Raw genomic sequence first — 17607 nt, forward strand, 5'->3', positions numbered from 1 at the left:
TATACATAAAAAACATAATAATTATATAACATAAAAATGGCACAAAACATACCAGCCATACCAATATATATGGGATTAACATGACTATTATACAGAAAGAAAAATAAGATTTTGAATTTGGTAATTAAAGCAAATCTCAATCCAATACAAGCACAATAAACACATCTAAAACAACATAATTTAGAAGGACTAGGAGTGGATGGTGGGCAGACATGTGTTGACAAAAACATGAAGAGTGCCCAAGTGGCCCTGATAATGGACAGGGTTGAATTCAAGGCCAAAGCATTCCATAAAACAAAGATCATTCTAAAACAACAACCTCAAAAGTCACAACAAAATTCACAACAGCTATAAATGGCCAGCACCAAGTGACACAACCAAACACATAAAATGGAGATCATGCTAGTGTAAGGGGAAACAGAAATATGAATAATAGATTTTAAAACACTACTCTGAGAACAAGATAAAAAAAAAGTAAAATACAAAAATATATATATAGTATAATCTTCAAATAAATAAAAAACTATCCAGATGAAAAGATTATTCTCTTAGCCACATAAGGAACATCCACAAAAACCAGTCATATAATTGGTCAAAAAAGTATCAGTAAATATCATAAAACAGGGATATTATGGATGTCATTCTCTGATCATTCTCTGATGCCACAAAACAATACTTCCAGTTGGAGAACCTAAAATCTTCCATTAAGTAATTTTTATATAAATGAGAAAATACAAACATAATATGAGAATTTGTGAAAAATCATAATAAGGGAAACACTATATATATTGGATAGATTTTGTGCAGAACAGCAAAAATAGGTCAGAGGAAATTCCATAGCCTTAAACATTGGTCTATACATAAAAGAATGAAAATGAATAAAATCCTCTACTCAAGCATTTAGCCAAGAAACCATCATTCAAGTCAAACAAAACATAAGGAGATAAGTAACAGGGATAAAAACTATCTCTGGAAACTAACTCAGGAAAGGAGTTAATTGAATTAATAAATTAAAACCCTGGGTCTTTGAAAAAATAAGCATAATAAACCACCAGACAAATAATGGAGAAAAGATGAAAAATAGTACAAAATACAAAATTAGAATGACATTGAAAAAGATCCATAAGGGGAGGAGCAAGATGGGGGAGGAGCAGGAGACCTAAATGTCATCCGTTCTCAGGAGTTCAGCTAGATAGTTATCAAACCTTTCTGAATACCTACAAACCCAACAGGAGATAGAGAATAAAGAAGGAGATGATGGAGAATAGAGAAGCTGAGAAAAAGAGAGTCCAACTACTGGACCACCACAAGGGGAGAATTTGAGAGATAAGTCATACCATAAGATGAAACAATATTAGAATAATTGGGTTTCCAGAAGAAGAAGAAAGAGAGAGAAAGTCTGAAGGTATATTGGAGCAAATTATAGCAGAGAATTTCCCTAATTTGGGGAAGGGAACAAGCATCAAAATCCAGGAGGCACAGAGAACCCCCCTCAAAATCAGTAAAAATAGGGCCACTCTCCACCATCTAATAGTAATGCTTACAAGTCTCAGTGACAAAGAGAAAATCCTGAAAGCAGCTCAGGACAAGAGGTCTGTAACATACAGTGGTAGAAATATTAGATTGGCAACAGACTAATCCAGAGAGACCTGGCAGGCCAGAAGGGACTGGCATGATATATTCAGAGCACTAAATGAAAAAAATATGCAGCTAAGAATATTATATCCAGCGAAGCTGTCATTGAAAATAGAAGGAGAGATAAAAAGCTTCCAGGACAAACAAAAACTAAAAGAACTTGCAAACACCAAAGCAGCCTTATAGGAAGTATTGAAAGGGATCCTCTAAGCAAACAGAGGGCCTAAATCTAACAGATCTGAAAGGAACAGAGACAATATACAGTAAAGGTAACCTTACAGGCAATGCAATGGTACTAGACTCATAACTTTGAATAAATACCCTGAATGTAAATGGGCTAAATGCCCCCAATCAAAACACACAGCGTATCAGAATGGATAAAAAAAATAAGACTCATTGATATGCTGTCTACAAGAAACTCATTTTAGACCCAAAGACACCTCCATATTTAAAATAAGGGGTGGAAAGCAATTTACCATGTTAATGGACATCAAAAGAAAGCTGGGGTGGCAATCCTTATATCAGATATACTAGATTTTAAGCCAAAGACTATAATAAGAGATGAAGAAGGATATCATATCATACTTAAATAGTCTGTCCAATAAGAAGATCTAACAATTTTAAGTATCTATGCACTAACATGGGATCAGCTAATTATATAAACTAATAACAAAATCAAAGAAACAAAGCAACAATGATACAATAATAGTAGGGGACTTTAACACCCACCTCACTGAAATGGACAGATCATCTAAACAAAATATCAATGAGGAATTAAAGGCTTATATGACACACTGGACCAGATGGACATCACAGATATATTCAGAACATTCCATTCCAAAGCAACAGAATACACATTCTTCTCTAGTGCACATGGAACGTTCTCCAGAATAGACCACATCCTGGGTCACAAATCAGGTCTCAACTGGTACCAAAAGACTGGGATCATTCCTGGCATATTTTCAGACCACAATGCTCTGAAACTAGAACTCAACCACAAGTAGAAAATTGAAAAGAACTCAAATACACGGAGGCTAAAAAGCATCCTACTAAACAATGAAAGAGTCAACCAAGAAAAAATTTAAAAATTTTTTAAAAATCCATGGAAACAAATGAAAATGAAAACACAACTGTTCAAAACCTTTGGGATACAGCAAAGGGGTTCCTGAGAGGAAAGTATTTAGCAATACAAGCCTTTCTCAAGGAACAAGAAAGGTCTCAAGTACACAACCTAACCCTACAGCTAAAGGAGCTGGAGAAAGAAGAGCAACGAAAGCCTAAACCCAGCAGGAGAAGAGAAATGATAAAGATCAGAACAAAATCAATGCAATAGAAACCAAAAAGAACAGTAGAACAGATCAACAAAACTAGGATCTGGTTCTTTGAACAAGTTAATAAGATTGATAAAGACTTGCCTAAAAGGAAAGAGAAAGGACCCAAATTAATAAAATCAGGAATGAAAGAGAAAAGATCACAACCAACACCAAAGAAATACTAACAATTATAAGAACATATTATGAACAATGATACACCAGCAAATTTGGCTATCTGGAAGAAAGGGATGCATTCCTAGAGACATAGAAACTACTAAAACTGAACCAGGAAGAAAACTTGAACAGACCCATAATCAGTAAAAAAAAATTGGAGCAGTCATCAAACGTCTCCCAACAAACAACAGCCCAGGGCCAGCTGGCTTCCCAGGGGAATTCTACCAAATATTTAAAGAAGAATTAATACCTATTCTCCTATAACTGTTCCAAAACATAGAAATGAAAGGAAAACTTCCAAACTCATTTTATGAGGCCAGAATTACCTTGATCCCAAAACCAGACAAAGACCTCATCAAAAAAGAGAATTACAGACCAATACCTTTGATGAACACAGATGCAAAAATTCTCACCAAAATACTAGCCAGTAGGATTCAACAGTACATTTAAAGAATGAATCACCATGACCAAGTGGGATGTATTCCTGGGCTGCAAGGTTAGTTTAACATCTGCAAATCAATCAATGTGATACAATACATTAATAAAAGAAAGAACAAGAACCATATTTTACTCTCAATAGATGCTGAAAAAGCTTTTGATAAAGTACAGCATCCTTTTTTGATCAAAACTCTTCAAAGTGTAGAGATAAAGGGTACATACCTCAATATCATCAAAGCCATCCATGAAAAACCCACAGTGAATATTATTCTCAATGGGGGAAAGACTGAGAGCTTTTCCCCTAAGGTCAGGAACACGGCAGTGGTGTTCATTATCACCACTGCCATGCAACATAGTACTAGAGGTCCTAGCCTCAGCAAGCAGACAACAACAAAAAAATAAAAGGCATCCAAATCGACAAAGAAGAAGTCAAACTCTCACCCTTTGCAGATAATATGATACTTTATGTGGAAAGCCCATAAGACTCTACTCCAAAATTGCTAGAATTCATCCAGGAATTCAATAAAGTGTCAAGATATAAAATCAATGCACAGAAATCAGTTGCATTTCTATATACCAACAACAAGACAGAAGAAAGAGAAATTGAGTCGATCCCATTTACAATTGCACCCCAAACCATAAAATACATAGGAATAAACCTAACTAAAGAGTCAAAGAGTCTGTACTCAGAAAACTATGAAATACTCATGAAAGAAATGAAAGAAATAGAAGAAGACACAAAGAAATGGCAGAAAATTCCATACTCATGGATTGGAAGAATAAATATTGTGAAGATGTCTATGCTACTTTGAGCAATCTACACATTTATGCAATTCCTATAAAAAACCCATCAACTTTTTTCAAAGAAATGGAACAAATTATATATATATATATTTATATGAATAAACTTTATTTTAAGTTATTATATAATATTCTTTATTATATATATTATTTATATATTATATAATATATAATATACGGAATACTATGCAGCCATCAAAAATAAACTGAAATCCTGCCACTTATGATGGTGTGGATGGAACTAGAGGGTATTAGCTAAGTGAAATAAGTCAACCAGAGAAAGATATTTATCATATGATCTCTCTGATATGAGGAATTTGAGAGGTAGTGCAGGGAGTCATGGTGGGTAGGGAGGGAAAAAATGAAACAAGATGAAACCAGAGAGACTCTTAATCTCACAAAACAAACTGAAGGTTTCTGTGGGTAGGGGAGAGGGGGAGGGTGGCTGGGTTATGGACACTGGGGAGGGTATGTGCTATGGTGAGTGCTGTGAATTGTGTAAGACTGATGATTCACAGACCTGTAACCCTGGGGCAAATAATACATTATATGTTAATAAAAAAAAGAAAAAGATCCCTAAAAACATGAAGCTTATTTGCATACCTCTATGCAAGCAAATTTGAGAGTAGAATTATAATTTCTAAGTAAAATACAGCTTAGCCAAATCAGAGATAGAATTCTTAACCAAACTGATTTTTGTGAAAGAAAGGGAAAGATATCAAAGAACAAATTCAGAAAGAAAGAAAAGGGGGAGAACGCAGTAGGCCCAGATTGTTTCACAGGTGACTCTGCTAAACTGAGAGCAAGAACAGTACTAGTGAAGGTAAATTATTCCAGAGCATAGAAAACAGGAGAGAACTCCCGCTCTTCATGAACTCAAGTGTAACATTAATAGGTGCATCGTAAAAAGAAAGACATTACAAGCCAAAATCACCTATGGATATGAGTTAAAAATACTAAATAGAGGGGCGCCTAGGTGGCTCAGTGGGTTAAGCCTCTGTCTTCAGCTCAGTTCATGATCTCAGGGTCCTGGGATCGAGCCCCGTCTCAGGCTCTCTGCTCGGTGGGGAGCCTGCTTCCCCCTCTCTCTCTGCCTGCCTCTCTGCCTTCTTGTGATCCCTCTTTCTGTCAAACAAATAAAATCATTTAAAAAATACTAAATACAATATTATTGGCTAGATGACAAACTCCATTAAGAAAATGGTGTCCCAGGACCCTATGAGACTTAGGTGAAGATACTATTCATTATTAAACATCTATTTACAGGGGCACCTGAGAGGGTCTGTGGGTTAAACCTCGGTCATTGGCTCAGGTTATGATCCCTGGGTCCTGGGATCGAGCCCCAAATCGGGCTTTCTGCTCGGTGGGGACCCCGCTTCCCCCTCTCTCTCTGCCTTCCTCTTTGCCTACATGTGATCTCTGTCTGTCAAATAAATAAATAAAATATTTTTAAAAATCTTTTGACATAATGGTCATATTGACAGTCTAAACAGAAAAACCACATGGTTATTCTCCAGACACTAAAACACTTTTCACAACATTTAATGGACTGTTCAGTAATGATGCTAGAAAACAGGGATAGAGGGACACTTCGCTGACAAAATAACATACATTCCCAAGCCTGACTCAGCCTATTCCTTACTGGGGCATTCAGGGGACCCCTAAGATCAGGAACAAGATGGAAGCTAGCTCTCTACTAATCCACACTGTGTTGGAGGAGTTATCCAATGTAACCAGCAAGAGAAAACCACAGAGGCAGCATAAAACAAAAATAGAGGAAGAAGTCAGCTGTGTCTATTTTCAGATGAAAAATCACATTCTAGAAACAAGCAGGCATTGCAAATGAACACATACAAAATGGTAAAATGCCAGGGAGGGAATTTGGCAATTGTCACTTTAGGAACTGACCCTGAGCACATACATCCAACTATTTAAAAACACAGTTGCTCAAAGTTATTCATTACCACATTATTTTAGTTGCAAAATATTGGAATCCATATTAATGTGTATACACAGAAGACTGATATCCGAGAGAGTGAAGATATAGAATATATGTGTGTGTGAATGTGTGTGTGTGTGTGAGTATGTGTGTGCACATATATCTGATGTGAAGTGCAGGTGTTTAAAGGGATGAGGGAGAGTTCAATGAACTGATACAGAGTCGTTTCTGGGATACATTGTTCACAGAACAAAGGAACATGTGTAACATGGTGTATAGGAAGGGAGAAAAAAACAAACAAACAAACCATGAGGTTGGTAAAGTTTGCAAAAAGAAACACAGAAAGTCTAGACTAGAAACTAGTGAAAGTGAGTGAAAACTCAAACCGCCCAGAGCTGAACAGGGTCCCCTGCATATTTCAACAGATGCCATAAGCACCCCATCCGGTGAGCCCCGTGGCACTTGGCCGCAGTGTCCCAGCAACACAATCTCAGTTAGCAGGAAGCCGAGAACTGCAGACATGTCTGACATTCCCATTGCAAGTCTGTTTCTGCAGTGAGCAACTGCATTTGGACACTAGTCTTTGGACATCGTAGGTGTAAAAGAGCGAGAGCACTGATGTTGTTGGGAGCCTGGCATTTTGCAGAAGAGAGGAGATGCAGGATGGAGATAAAATATGGGATCTCGGCAGGCAGAATAGAAGCCCGGGCAGGGATGGAACCAGCAGTGGGAGGACCAAAACTTTCTTTGGTCTCAGGTACATTCAGTGCTTACGACATCCCCACTCGCCCACTGGAGTCCAAAATGAGCAGTGCCAGGGTCAGGAAAGAGCTCGCCTCACATCAGGTCTCTGTCTGCTAGTCCCTGGTAGGAGTGCACAAGGAACCCTATCCGCTGTCCAGGCACGTGCGAGGGACACCCTCCTCTACTCTGCCCCTAAGAGTACAGGTGCTTGGCTGGGAGACTCCCTCACATCCCTGAAATGTCTATGTTTTCCCGGACACAGGACACTCTGATCGGCAGTCCACCTTTGCAAGGAGAACTGCGGGCTTAAGCTCGAGGCCCAAGGTCTGGACAACCTCATGCCTGTCCCCATGCTTGCAAGTGAACCAGAACCAGAACCAGAACTGGGGCACCATGCCCCACCTACACCAGGGTACACGGCACCTAAAGGCAGGTTCCCGCGCCCTGTGGGCAGACTCCAGGTCTCCTGGTCATTGTTGTTCTCCAGGATTGCTTGATTTATTTTGGGTCAAAATCTTAGCTGGAGGAATTATATGAATAGTTCAAGCTATTTTTCCAAAAGGGAGGAAAATGTGCCCTCTGAAAGCTTTTGCACAAATCTTATTCCTGTGGTAACGTTCATCTTTGCCGGCAAACGGAATTCTCATCTCAGGTGATTTCTCGACTCTCTAGTGACCTGAGCTGTTCATGCCGATCAAACATAATGCAGTCACTCTGTCAACCCTTCCTCTACTGAAAACAGTGCTCTCAGATTAGCAAGAGAGCTCCCAGTTTCTAAAAGATAAACTTTGGTCCTATAAAGTCAAGGGGTTTCATTTTAACTCACGAAGAACTGTAACTTCTACCATCCTTTTGGAGATAAAGACTAACTTTTTGCATCTGAAATGTTCTTAATAACTTAGTGTCATAGTTGTTTTGAAATTTGATTCTTTATTAAAGAGACCACGCGCTTTGTGAATACAAAACAGATAAACATGGGGAGCGGTCCCTTGGGTGTAAGTCCTGAGACATAAGCAGGAGTCCACGTTGACACAGTCCACTGTGAAAAGAACCACAGAACCCTGACACCCTCCACGGGATTTCAGGAGGACAAAAGCAAAAGCATGGGAATTAGAATAACTAATGAACTGTGGAATACTACATCAAAGACTAAGTATGGACTATATGGTGGCTAATTGAACGTAATAAAAAATAAAAATAAATTAAAAAATCACAGTGCTTCCAAGAAAAATAAAGACATGGTTTTGCGTCCTGTGAGCGGCTCAGGCACAGCCTCCCGCGGAGAGCTGAGAGCGGCCTCTAGTGCCCACTCCGGTGGCTACACTTGGGCCACCCTTCTTCGCTCAGTTACCTTCCTGCTCTCTCTAAAGGTGATTTTTCCAGGCTCTGTTTTTAAGAACAGTGCCTGTGCCGCTGCCGGGCTTGCACCTTTCTGCAGTGTGTGCTGCCGTCCCGTGTGAGGATGTCATGTGGTTCCCAGAAAACACGGATCCAGTGAAGTCCCAACACTGGTGCAGCACCTGCACACGGGAACCGAACAGCCCCGGGGGGGCGTCTGGCTGACCCAACGGTTCCAGGGGGACCCAGCATCCTGGGTGTCCCAGCCCCAGGAGAGGACAGGGGCCCCTCTGCTGCAGCAGCCTTGGTGTCGGGGACGGTTGTAGCCTCTGCTCACACCCCGTGCAAACACCGCTGGGTGCCTCCACCCTCCCCGCTGGACCCCAGAGCCTGAAGGAGGCGGGGGTCACAGGAGCAGGGAAGGAGGAAGCCCCCATTCAGGCAGAGGGGCTCGGCACTCTGTCTTCACAGGACTCAGCACTTGTCAGGAAGGGATAAGTTCCCCTGACAGAGATTTTCAGCCAAGTACAACTCCAAAACTTTTGGATGTAGCATGGGTAGGAAAATTGGGTTCTCCTGAATTATTCTGGACAATGCCTTTGGGTTAGACCCACAGAACTAGTCTAGGAACAAGGACTCGGGTATCTGAACCTACAGAACAGGATCCTGAATGAGGTAGAATGAAAGTGTCATCATCCAACACTTAAATAGGGACTCTCATTTTATGGGGAGCAGAGGAGGGTTATTTATTTCTTCCTGTAAATGAAAAGAGTCTTTCTGTGAGAACGGCAGGCTTTCCAGGGCAGCTGCATGAGGCTCTCTCGAAGGAGAGCACCCCAGGTCGGCCCCAGCACAGGAGGCATTGGAGTTGCCCCAGGGGCCTCCTCCCTCTAGCGCAGCTGCTCCCACAGACCTGTGAGCTGCCACAGCCAGGGAAGCTGCACAGCCTGTCACCTCGCGTCAGACCTAATCTCCAAAGTGCCAGGTGCCATCCTGGAGAAAGAAGCCCACAGAGACACCACCTGTGGTGTGTCCCTCAAGATGTCCCTCTCACACTGAACTTGAGCCTTCTTGATATATTCAAAAACAGGGAAACCACAGTACTGCTTTTGGGCAAATTCACGAAAACACTCCCTGAACAACATGGACTATATCAGAGGAAAAGAAGTGAGAAGAAATGTGTCCTCTCTAGGGATGTTCTTGAGCAGGTTCTGATCTGATTTCTTCAAGATGGCTCATTTCCAGAAACATGCACTGCCCTCCCAGCTCTAAATACTAACAATCAAATAAAAACAACAGTGTTTAAAGTTTTGGGAGCACCCCATGCAAGTTGTAAGTCATCTGCTGTGCTTACCTGTGTCTCCCGCTGTGGCCGCACCCCAGCTCTGCACAGACAGAAGGACGAGTGCCCTGACAATGGCTCCAGGGACCAACCCCATGTTCCTGGTCCTGCTCCTGGAGGCCCCCAAAGCCCGGAGCTCCAGCCTGTGGAGTCTGCTCAGTGCGAGCAAGCTGGCACCTGTCTCCCGGTTTCCGGAGCTCCTCCTCCTGCCCCCCCTCCCTCCTCCACCCTCGCTCTCACTCCCTCCTCCCTTCCCTTCCTCCCATCACCCTCTTCTCTCCCTCCCTCCTCTCGCTCCCCCCCTCCCCCCCCTCCCCCCCCCCCCTTCGCTCCTCTCTCTCTCTCTCCCTGACTCAGTCCTGCCTCTCTCTGGCCTGCATCTACCTTTCCTGACCCATTCCTGAGCCCGGACCCCCAGGAACTGTCGCCTCCACATGCAGGGACCCCTCATAGTGACAGGTGGGAGTCAGGTGCTGCAGACTGGCACCTGCTGGTTTGCTTATACACCCAGGCTCCCTACCCCACCCCCCAGCTTCCCTCACCAACAAACCCCAACCCCTCCCCTGCAGAGGAGGGAGGCTGCCCTCTCCTGGGTCCAGGACCCACATCCAGTGAACCTGTGTAAGTGTTAGCTCAGAAGAGGCAGAACGGGGAGAAACGCAGGGGTCCTTTGTCAACCTCGGCTGCCTGTGTCTGGAAGAAGAGCATTGTTGTCTGATTATATAAAAAGTGTTGTTTCGGGCTGGGGCATTTTCACCACCTAAATTCCAGTGATGGCATCAGAGGCTTGGGAGTGGAAGGCAAGACCACCCCGCACAGTGGGAGAGGGGGTAATGATTTCTTATTTCCATGGTGGGAGGGGTAAGATTATACCAGTTCTGTGAATCAGATGGGTTTACTGACTAAATTCCAAGTTTTTAAATGAGCTCTGTCTCCTGGGAGTGTGCTCCCACCCAGACCTGCAGTGAGAGCCACCCAGGTGGGAGAAAAGGGTGCAGGAGCTGGGGAAAGCCTCAGGGGGTCTGTGTCTGAGAAAAGTTGTGAGTCAGTGGCCTCCTCCAGGGAGTACTTCTTGACCAGAACGTTAAGTGTGGTTAAGGACACTCAGTGATGTAGGCATCTTAGGGAGCAGGGAGCAGTCCTGGGATACACAAACAGACTCACTACCTTCAGCAGGTGAGGAGGCGGGACCTTGGGTTGAGGCATGGGGAGGCTCAGCGCCCCCCCCCCCCGCGCCCCGTGTCAGGGGTCCGGGAAGATGCCTGTCCACAACACACCTGCCAACCTCTGCCAGTGAAAAGACCATGAGTTCTCATCCCATAAAAACCCTGTATCAGGTTTCTCATGTGGAGATAATTCAGAAAACAGGATTAAAAGGGATCAGACCACGTAGACCTTAAAGTGAACATTGACTAGGCATTTGGTCTCTGGTACATTTAGGGACAAGGTGGGATTTTGCACAAGAGAGAGGCGGTCACACAAGGGGGTAAATGACCCCCGCGTGAAGCACGTGAAGCACGGCCCTGCTCTGGAGATGAAAGCATCTCTGTCCAGAGCACCAGCAGCCACCTGCAGAGCTAGCACAAGAGGAGCCTGGTGTGGAGCCGTGGTCTACACCCACAGCGATTCCGGGCAGGTGTCAGGTCAGGGTCTATGCCCACAGCAGTCCTGGGGCAGGCATGGAGCCACGCTGTATACCTGCAGTGGTCCTGGGGCACTGCCAGAAGGCCAGGAGGATCCCACCTGCCCCAGGACGCCCTGCAGCTTTGGACAGCCCCACCCATCACCAGTCCCTGCCCAGGACCTATCTGAAGGCTGTCCCAGGGTCCCAGGCACCCATGGCAGAGAGTGCCAAGCACACCAGAGGTTCCCCGCCACCCTCTGGTGCCCAGAAGTGAGGGGGCAGCCACTCAGAGCATCCAGAGATAAGATGGAGGGCAAGGAGCACCGTCTTCAGTGGGGTGACAGACCTTCGGAGGCCCGAGAGTAGGCACATTCCTGTTCTCTCTTTAGAATCCAGGAGTCGCCACTCCTCATGAGAGCAGGTGTATTTCTAGTTCCTGCAATGCCCACTGGAGACCTCAGCTGGGCACTCTTCCCATGACATGGCAGGAACTCCACAGAGAGCCGGCTCAGGGGCAGGCAGGGATGAAGGGCTGCAGACAGGGTCTGCCCAAAGCGGGACTTTGAGGTCCCAGGCTGCCACTGGCACAGGCTGGGGAAGTGGGGGGAGGGTGCACAGGTGTGTGTGCCCAGGCTCCCTGCGGGGAGAGCCTGCAGCTGGAGACACCTACCTGCATCCCCACAAATGTACCTGTTCCAGCTTCTCACTCAGCAGCACACCCCTGTCAATTTTTAGCATTTTCTGTTTAAAATTTGGAATGCACTGAATTTATGCTTTCAAACGGCAAATGGCTTTGTCTTTCTGTTCCATCCTCTGATGACTGACGTTACTACTGGTGGAACACAGTGGTCTGTGCAGATAGAGAACAATTTGAGTTCTTCCCTAAGCTCCAGGAAATGAGCAGCAACACATACACAAGCATACACGCACATGCACGCAGACGTTCACACGTGGGCACACACTTCCACATGCACGCACGGTCACCCACATTCCTGCGCGCGCACACACGTTCAGTTGGGTGCATGTGCACACGCTCACTCATTCGCTCGTGCTGACTTTCTGTCTTCCAGAGACTCTCAGATATGGAGACCTGAGATGGATTTCGGAGCCATCCCATCCAATGTCTTGACAAAACACCCTAAGGAAGGTCACCTCGCAAGCTTCTGCCAATTTCCGGCTTCAGGAACCTGCTGACATTTATTAAGGGCCTACAGTGTGCCATGGGAGAGGGGAGGAGAAACCCATTTCCTTACATTCCCAGAGCAAACCAGAGATTGACAATTTCATTTGAATCAACTACGTGAGTTCCAGAAAAGATGTTTTCTAATATTACGAAGGACATCTCAAAGAAAAAATTACCTCATCTCTTTGGGGAAGAGAAGACAGGTTTGTATTCCCTTATTTTTCCTTTAACAATATAATTATTATTATTATTATTATGCCAATAGTAATAATTCCTTTAACAATATAATAATAATGATAATTATACCAATAATAACAAGTGGCATAAGATCCAATCCCTTGTGAAGAACCTGGTGCCCAGACCTGAAACCTCACCCCATGACTCAGAGCCCAAGCAATCCTCGCACTCTGCACCCCTGGGAGAAGCAATGGGGCCCCGTCTGAGCCTCTGGCCCCAGGATGGGGTGCGACACAGGTGATTGCTGTTTTTCTTTAAAGTGTAGGTTATTGTTACAAGAAAATCTACTATCGTGTTAACGGTAGTCAGGTATTAAAGGCATTTTTAAAAATTAGAATCTTCACCGTTGAAATTATGAGGCTTCATCAAACTCAGCTAAGAAAAATGCCAGGAGCAGATATTCACAGTGTTTAAATCTCGGCCTCATCAAACAATTAAAGAAAGAGATCATTCAGAGAAACGTTTCCTATCATAGGAAAACCAAATTGACAATAAATATAATAAATTCTATGCTCGGATACAACGCACACATTTCCGAGTTCAGGCGTCTGAGGAGCTCACGCAGGCTGTGCAGGAGAGGCTGGCGGTCCACACGGGGGTCCACAGCCCGCCTCTGTCTTCTCTCCTTGTGGCTGTGGCCGTCTGCCTCTGGGAGCTGAAGTTTGGGCAATGTTCCCTGTCACCTTCTGCCCCAGGGACTCAGAGTCCTTCCGAACAACTGAATGCCTAAAGTAAACTTGGTTTTGTTACAATTGCTCCTTCCAAGCTGTAACATGTAAATCAAAATTAGCGAAGTTAGTTGCTTTGCTAAAACTATGCTTTGGATTAGTCAGAATTTTAGAATTTAAAGCTCTAGAAATGCACGTTGTTAATATTTTTTTAACCCAAACTGTTGTAAAATATTGATTTAACTCACAAGAGAAAGTGAAGCCTACTGGCAGTATCTGAGTCTCTAGCACCGGTGGGTGAAAAGCAGCAAACACAGCAGATAAAAATAGTTGCATGTCATACTGTTTCCTAACTGAAAAGCAGCCCAAAACACTGAAAGTTCTTGCTTCTCTAGTTAACAGAAATAAGTAGTATTTTGATTTTATTGTGACTGCTTGTTATGTAATTCAAATAGAGTTACAAAGGAGTAGGGTTGTAAGAGCAAATATTTTTATTTTAGTTTGTCATTAAAAAAAATTTTTTTTTATTTTTAAAGATTTTATTGATTCAACAGAGAGTGAGAGAGAGAGCACAAGCAGGGGAAGCAGCAGAGGGAGATGCAGGCTTCCCACTGAGCAGGGAGCCAGATGCAGGGCTCGATCCTAGGACACTGAGATCATGATGACCTGATCCAAAGGCAGATGTTTCACTGACTGAGCCATCCAGGCGTCCCTAGTTTATCATTTTTTATTTAAATGTGGGTGAGCTATGTCTTGAGTGGATGAGATATTTATATAATGACTGAAAGCAATTTTTAGTGTTTGAGGGGAGACCTTTCTTAAAAATGTGCTTCTAGATTGACTGAGTTGCAAATGCCTGTTGCAAAACATGCGGTGTTACTGGAGAGAGTGTCCATAAGACTGACTGGTGCCCATCCCTGGTTCTGCAGGAAGGCAAAGGCCTGGCTCTGTGGGGAGGAGGCCACCCCAAGCCCTGAGCTCCCTAAGCTGAGAAGGTGAATGAAGTCGGCCCTTCTGAGCGGCTCGGGGCCTCTCCCTTCTCTGGACTCTGACCTCTCCCTGAAAACGCCTCAGTGGCGTCTGTGCAGCTTTGCCATTGGTTCTTTAACATCGGGAAGGTGCTTGATGCTGCCTTCCACCTTGGAACTCGGGCTTTAGCAACCCCTCCCAGCGTTTCCAGGATTGGCTGGGACACGAAGGCCCAGCCCAGGGTCCGACGCCTGCCCGCAGCGGCCGTGTCCATAGCATCCAGAACACTCTGCAGCCCGGTGCTTATTTCATTGTTCAGAGCTTTGTTTGGGATCATTTAAATTTTAAAAATGGGCGAGTCCTTAGTAAAACAATAATGCATAATTAATGTGCCCACTGCACACTCTAACATACATTTGGTTTATTGTTTTTCTAAAGCAAAGAACATTCTGGGGATGGCCAGAAAGAGACACACACACGCAAGGCCCTCAGATGCCACCATGGTGAGCAAAGGTCTCTGAGAAGGGATGATGAGGTCATTGATATCGTTAGCATATTCTCAGTGTGACCCTGGGTTATCTGAAAATGAAGCATTGGCCGTTGGAGCAAGCACCCAGTGACCGTTGAGAAGCAGCGTGTGACACTTGTTGTGCGTTTTCTCTCTGAGGCAGAGTGTTGGACATCTCCTCAGAAGTTGCCCTGGGCTCTCATGATGGCGCATCGGCCGCCAAAAGCATGGGGCACGTGGCACAGGCCTCTGCTGTTCCTCTGCACCATCCTCACCCCCAGGCTCCCATCCCCACCTCGGCCTTGGCCTTGGGTGCTGGGACTGCAGGCCAGGAAGGCCCCCACTGTCAAGCCTTCTGAAGCCTCCCCTTCCATGTGACCCTTGGGTTGCCCAGCTTGTCTCTTGAAGGGGCTGGATTTCCCCCATGCTCTCCTTCAGGCTGTCCATGCACTGGTCACCTAGGGGTCCCCAGGTGGAAAACTCCAACTCGAGGGGATAGACACACATCCTCCAGCTCAGTAAAATGTTCTGATGTAACTCTGTTCTGAATGTTGTAAATGACCCAAACATGAATATGAGTAGGAATTCAATATTTCGGAGGCCTCCATCTGATGCCACGGGCACCATCCGAGCTGAAGCCCGAGCCCACGAGCTCACTCCTTTCCTGGGCTCTCCCTCAGCCACTGCCGCTAGTGAAGTAATTCAGGAGCCGAAAATATAAATATTTGTAAATTGTAATGTTAGGCCTTTGAGCTCAAAATATTCTTCAGCCACAGAGCATCTTGCTTGAGGAAAGAGCTGAGACAGAAGAGACAAGGACTCTTCTCATGGCTCCGGCACCTCTGTCTGCAAGACTGGGGCGGCCCCAACATTCAAAATGGCAATAAAAGATGAAGACAATGAAAAGATGAACCACCGAGTAAGAGAAAACCTGCAAAATAGAATCTGATGTAGGACAGGTAACAAAATACCCCAGAACTCTTGAGTTAGAAGAACTCCTCAAACTAAAACGTGAGTGCTTATAATTCAACAAGAAAACAACCCAATTAAGAAATGGGCAAACTGTCTAAAGAGACACCTCACTGAGGATGTACAGATGGCAAATGGATGAGTGAGAAGATACCTAGCACTACCCGCCCTCAGGGAAACGCACATGAAACAAGGAAATTGTGGACTGGCCAGAACCCGGAACGCCGCCAGCACCACCTGCTGGCGAGCAGGGGAACGGCAGGACTGTCCCTCGTGCGGCCAGAGTGGGGGACGGACGGCTGTGATGGAGAACAGTTTGGAGGTTTCTTACAGAATGAAACATAATCTTACCTCTGATCCAGGAATCTCGGTCCTTGGTATTTACTCAAATGCGTTGAATAATGATGTCCAGGCAAAGACTTTACTCATAATTTTAAGACTTGGAAGCAACAAAGGTGTCCCTCAGGAGGTGAATGGATACACTGTGGCCTATGCAGACGATGGGATATTACTCAGTGTTAAAAAGAAATGAGGTCTCGGGGGCGCCCGGGTGGCTCAGTGGGTTAAGCCGCTGCCTTCAGCTCAGGTCATGATCTCAGGGTCCTGGGATGGAGCCTCCCCCGCCCCCCCCCGTCGGGCTCTCTGCTCAGCAGGGAGCCTGCTTCCCCCCTCTCTCTATGCTGCCTCTTTGCCTACTTGCGATCTCTCTCTCTCTGTCAAATAAATAAATAAAATCGTAAAAAAGGAAAGAAAAGAAATGAGCTCTCAAGCCACGAAAAGACCTGAGGAGCCTTCAATGCATATTACTAAGTGGAGGAAGCCACTCTGAAGTCTGCATACTGTGTGATCCCAAGTCTATGACGTTCTGGAGAAGGCAAAACTACGGAGACAGTTAAAAGATGGGTCGTGGAGAGGTAGGCTGAACAGAGCACAGGAGGTTCTTAGGGCTGTGAGGCTAATCTGTATGATGCTGCAAGGTGGGTACAGACCCTTGCACATTTCTCAGGGATGGGGTTTGGAGTATAGGGAAGGTTCAGTGGGGTGAGATCTGGAGTTAATGACCAAGAAAGAATTCTTGCACTGTCTGGTGCAAAATGGTGGTTTATTAAAGCCGAGGGTGGGGGTGGGGGGGTATAGGGTCCCTAAGCAGAAAGAGCTGCTGCCCCGGGGTTGTGAGGGTTGGCTGACTGCTTACTAGCTGGTTGGGGGAGGTAAGGAAAAGGGAGGTCTTCAAAAGGGTTTTCATATGTTAAAGAAGACTCGCAGGCTACAGGACTTGCCTTTATCAAGTTAAGGTTGTTTTTCCCTCTAGCAAGGCATTAACATTAGGATCTTTGGGAACTTCCTGGAGGAACTTTACATTCTGCCTGCTTCAAGCATCTGTCAATGGCTGCAGGTGTTAAGGACATTTAATTGTATCTGCATTCCCTTCTGGAAGTTAGGCCACAGATAGAAATGCTTTGTTCTTGTAGATTGCTAAGACATTTGTAAACTGACATAGACTCCTGTCTTGCAGGATCCTGATCTCCTTATGCTAATGGGTTTTTTTTTTTTCCTTCCCTTAGCTTTAGGGCAGCCAAGAGCACCTGGGGGATGTCCCAAACACCCCATGGGGTGGGGGGGGGGGGTCATGGGGTGTCAGCTTCTGCTTCGTCCTCAGCTTGCCTTCTGTGTCCTAGGCAGCAGTACTGATGGCATGCAGATCCAGAGGGCAGCCTCATGCCA

General features: G+C 44.9%; 1 protein-coding gene across 1 annotated transcript in view; it reads right to left on the bottom strand.

Annotated features, from left to right (window-relative positions):
* Positions 1 to 9836, bottom strand: part of LOC132012955 (contactin-associated protein-like 4) — a 140750-nt gene extending 130914 nt beyond the window's left edge. The window contains exon 1 of the mRNA XM_059392746.1: positions 9737 to 9836. Within this exon, the coding sequence (XP_059248729.1) occupies positions 9737 to 9821 (85 nt within the window). The 5' untranslated portion in view covers positions 9822 to 9836. The remainder of the gene's footprint in view (positions 1 to 9736) is intronic.
* Positions 9837 to 17607: the final 7771 nt, after the last annotated feature.

The sequence above is a fragment of the Mustela nigripes genome, chromosome 3 (assembly GCF_022355385.1).
Source record: "Mustela nigripes isolate SB6536 chromosome 3, MUSNIG.SB6536, whole genome shotgun sequence".
Classification (NCBI taxonomy): Eukaryota; Metazoa; Chordata; class Mammalia; order Carnivora; family Mustelidae; genus Mustela; species Mustela nigripes.